The sequence below is a fragment of the Apis dorsata genome, unplaced genomic scaffold (genome assembly GCF_000469605.1).
Source record: "Apis dorsata unplaced genomic scaffold, Apis dorsata 1.3 scaffold_28, whole genome shotgun sequence".
Classification (NCBI taxonomy): Eukaryota; Metazoa; Arthropoda; class Insecta; order Hymenoptera; family Apidae; genus Apis; species Apis dorsata.
Genome location: NW_006263330.1, coordinates 136,067 through 139,875, shown reverse-complemented (window position 1 = coordinate 139,875; position 3,809 = coordinate 136,067). Strand labels below are relative to the sequence as shown.

The 3,809-nt window shown below is 45.2% G+C and overlaps 1 protein-coding gene across 1 annotated transcript in view; it reads right to left on the bottom strand.

Annotated features, from left to right (window-relative positions):
* LOC102673310 (protein sidekick-like) overlaps positions 1 to 3,809 on the bottom strand; it is a 64,800-nt gene that overhangs the window by 38,131 nt on the left and 22,860 nt on the right. The window contains exon 4 of the mRNA XM_031510835.1: positions 2,942 to 3,115. Within this exon, the coding sequence (XP_031366695.1) occupies positions 2,942 to 3,115 (174 nt within the window). The remainder of the gene's footprint in view (positions 1 to 2,941; positions 3,116 to 3,809) is intronic.

Here is a 3,809-nt window from a genome sequence, read left to right as displayed (position 1 = left end):
GAGGTCGTGCGAGCGAGAGAGAGAGAGAGAGATACTCGGGGGAGCAGGTGCGAGGACGAGGGAGGATATTGCGACTGCTGTTGCTGGATGCGTCGTTGCGGCCAGGTCCTTGTTAACGAACAACGCGAAATTAATTAGGGCCGTGAAGAGACAAGGCGCGCACGTGCGCCGGCCAACCGGTTTGCATCTGTGATTCCGGATTATCGACGACGCCTCCCTCCGTTTCGTGATACACGGACAGGATATCCGTTATTCCATCCTGTATCCTCTCCAGCGACGGATTAACTAAAAAGTTGCGAAAAGTAACGGTGCTCGTTTGTCTCGCGAAATATCGCGTAACGAGGGGGGATGAAATCCATCTCCTCTTCCTCGTCAACGGGGAGAGACGCTCTTCGTGTTACACGCACGGCCCGTGTCGCCTTCCAGCCGCTCCTCTCTCCGCAAATATTCGAGTCCAGCAAGCGTCGATCGTTTCGAAGATGCTGGCCAACGAAAGAAAATCCCTCGAGTTGGAAGCTTTCTCGCTACATTATCGTGCGTCGATAAGATTTTCGCCGCCTCCCTTTTCTTAATCTCCACTCCTCGAGAGAGATCGAAGCTTCCCTCGTCTTCGAGAGCGACCTTCGATTCTTCTAACAGTCGACGTGTGTTTCCTCCCCGAGGACACTACATAATGGTGCACCTCTATATGTATATATATATATATATACGTGTATCTTGGCAGGTTCGTTTCGCAGGCCGCGACGTTATTGGAAACGTCGAATAACTCGGTTGGGCGAGAGAGTTAATCCGGAGGACGGATTTATGGTTGAAATAGGGAGAAATTCCTTCCGATTCGGATACATTTTCGGGTAGTTTTAACGGGAGATAGAGAGAAAAGAGGAAAAGGTTGGTAGGGACTTTGAAAAAAAAAAAAAAAAGAAAAATTCATTTTCCCCCCGTTTAAAATTATAAACTCTTTATTTTAATTTTTTTTTTTCGTATCGCTTTGCATTTAGAATTTTTATCACGTTGCAGGGAATATATATCACCGGGCCCGCCTTAAATTTGGATTTTTGCTCACTCCTATTTTAACAGGATATGATATTACACGAGTAATATTTAAAATATAAATTATGTATTTTGATGCTGTGTTCGCGGGCTGGTTGTTATTTAAATATCGTATGAATACGCGTGAATGTATTCGTGGCAACCGTGTATTACCGGCAGCGTGGCGGATACGGTAAAAATTGAATGAAATTTAAACCGTACAAATATAATCCGCATTTGATTACTGCTTCGTTTGTTCTTCGATTCGGAGGGAATAAAAATGAAAAACCTTAAAATTGATAATAATTCTCTCGAAAGTCGCGAATCTATTATCCCCCGATATCTCTACGTTTATTTTATTCGATTTACTTCGATTTCAATACCCTCGATAGTCTCGATTAATTGGATCTCGAGCTGACTGTTTGATATCGTTAATAATAACGTAATGTCAATTTCACGGAGATAATTTAATTCATTTGTCATATTTTTTTTTTCTCTCTCTCTCTCTCTCTTTTCGTTTTTCATTTGATTCGGATGGAAATAAAAATAAATATTCGACGAAACGAAAAATCGGCGACCGGTTTAACCGAATAACGATTTTTTTATTTCCTCGCTGATCGAATCGACTATAAACTATTTAAATTTTTCTCTTTTAACTTAAAAAACCTTGCGTTTAACGAGAAATTGCTCTCACTCTTAACAATTCGCTACACAAATCGGGACTACAGTTTAAACCTGATTTCCCTTTCTTTCTCTTTCTTTTTTTCTTTTCGCAAGATGGCGTATTTCCACGCAACGCGACAAAGACCAAAGAACGAACGAACGAACGAAACGGGAGAAGAGAAACTATTTGCTTTTCAAAGCAACGGCGATTCGGTTAAATCGTAATGGGCAATTAGCATACCGCCAATGAAAATATCTGGAGTCGACAGGTGTAGGTTGGTTAATTCAATCGAACGCCCCTCTCGAGCGCTGCCCTCTGATCGTACCTTTCAACCCTCGTCGTCTCGAACCCTCTTTCGAACAACTCCAACTTGCACGAGTCCGATCCGCTCGAGCGTAGAGAGAGAGAGACAGAGAGGAGAGAGAGAGAGAGAGAAAGCGGCGCAACCGCAGATTTTCCTCCTTCCCCTCCCACCACTTCCACCACTTCCATGGATGTCTCCGTTCCATCGCTTTGACTCTGTTTCCGTATCGAGAATCTCTTGGAAGGAAAAGATTCGCCGCCGAGGGGTATAGTTATCGGTAACCCCGAAGCGTTTCGACCTTTTCAACCGCGTCTCAACCTCTTCTTTCCCTCTTCCCCCATCCATCCATCCATCGGAACTCTGTCTCCCAAGGATACAGCAGACTTGCCTCCCTCGAGGGAAGCGAAGGGAAATCGAGGCGGCCGAATTCTCGCCACCACGATCCTCTCAACAGGGGCTCGTTAAAATCGCTTTCCAATTACGCGACCGCGAGGAAATCGCGTATAATAAATCTTGCCTGCGGTTTTTCGAGGCAAAAGAAGAGGACTCGATCGTCTTCCTATTACAGGAGGGTGTCGGTAAGGGAGAGAAGGGGCGGGATTCGAACGAGATATCGAAACAGAGTGGGTCCGGAGAAACGGGCCGGATTAATTAATTAACAAGTAGCGAGGCGTGGGCTATATATATAATAAGCAGCTTAGCTGTTGATTAAATGCCGGCGCGCTTTCGTTCTTCCCCGCTCGGAAACGCGACAAATTTCGTTAAGGTGACGGCTACGCTGGTAATTAGAAAGATTATAATTATCCTATGGCTCTAACGGTTTCTCTCGTACAGCGAATATTTTCGATTTCGATCGATCGAACGTTATTAATCTCTCGAAACTTCTCGACGAAAAAACCTAAAGGGGAAATATTTTAGGAAGGGATCTCTCTAGTTTCTCCCACCTTGGTGTGCTTCAGCTGTCTTCTTCGCCCCTTGTACCAGGTTATCACCGCGGGTGGCCTCGAGCCCGTCGTCTCGCACTCAACCTCGTACCGTTTCCCGGCGAGCAGAGACTCGTTCCCCACTTCCTTCCTCCCCGGCCTCCTTATGGTCGTCGTCAACGGTTTCACTGGAAATCAACGGATTAAATGGCCGATTATCCATCGATCGAAACACCTCTCTCCTCCTCTTTCCTCCCCGACCACGCGAATAATTAAAGCGGATAATTAAGGGGGGAGCATGCGAATTTTGCGCGTTGTAAAATTCCGTTCCACTTTTCGAGCCCGATAAAATACGAGTTCCTCTTCTTCTTCTTTTTATTTCTCCTCGAATCGAGTCGAAAAATGGAAAGGGGGAGATTTCTCGCGAATTATTCGCCAATTTCTTCTCCATCTATCGATGGAGTTTTCGCCATCGATAACGATCGTTACACGGGGGGGTAAACATTGATTTTTCAACGCGTGTGTAAACGCGCGGAACGATACTGTTCCGGGCGACGATCGCTTTGACGGACGATAAATCCGACTATCCAATTGGCCCAATACCGGGGCCAGATACGATCCGTTCGTGCGTGAAATATGAAAACTACGTGGATGGGTCGCATCCACCATCGTTTCGTCACCCGCTCCTCGAATCTAATCGAAGGGTATGAGGCGAATGAGTTTTCGAAATTTCTCCGTTTTTTTTCCTTCTCTCTCTCTCTTTGTTTCGTTTCAATATAATGATCGAGAATGGGAGCAGAGAGGAGAGGATTCTAACGCGTGGCAGCATTGTATTACAAATTTTTAAACGAACGACACATCGGATGTATCGCGCAAATATTTGATTTGC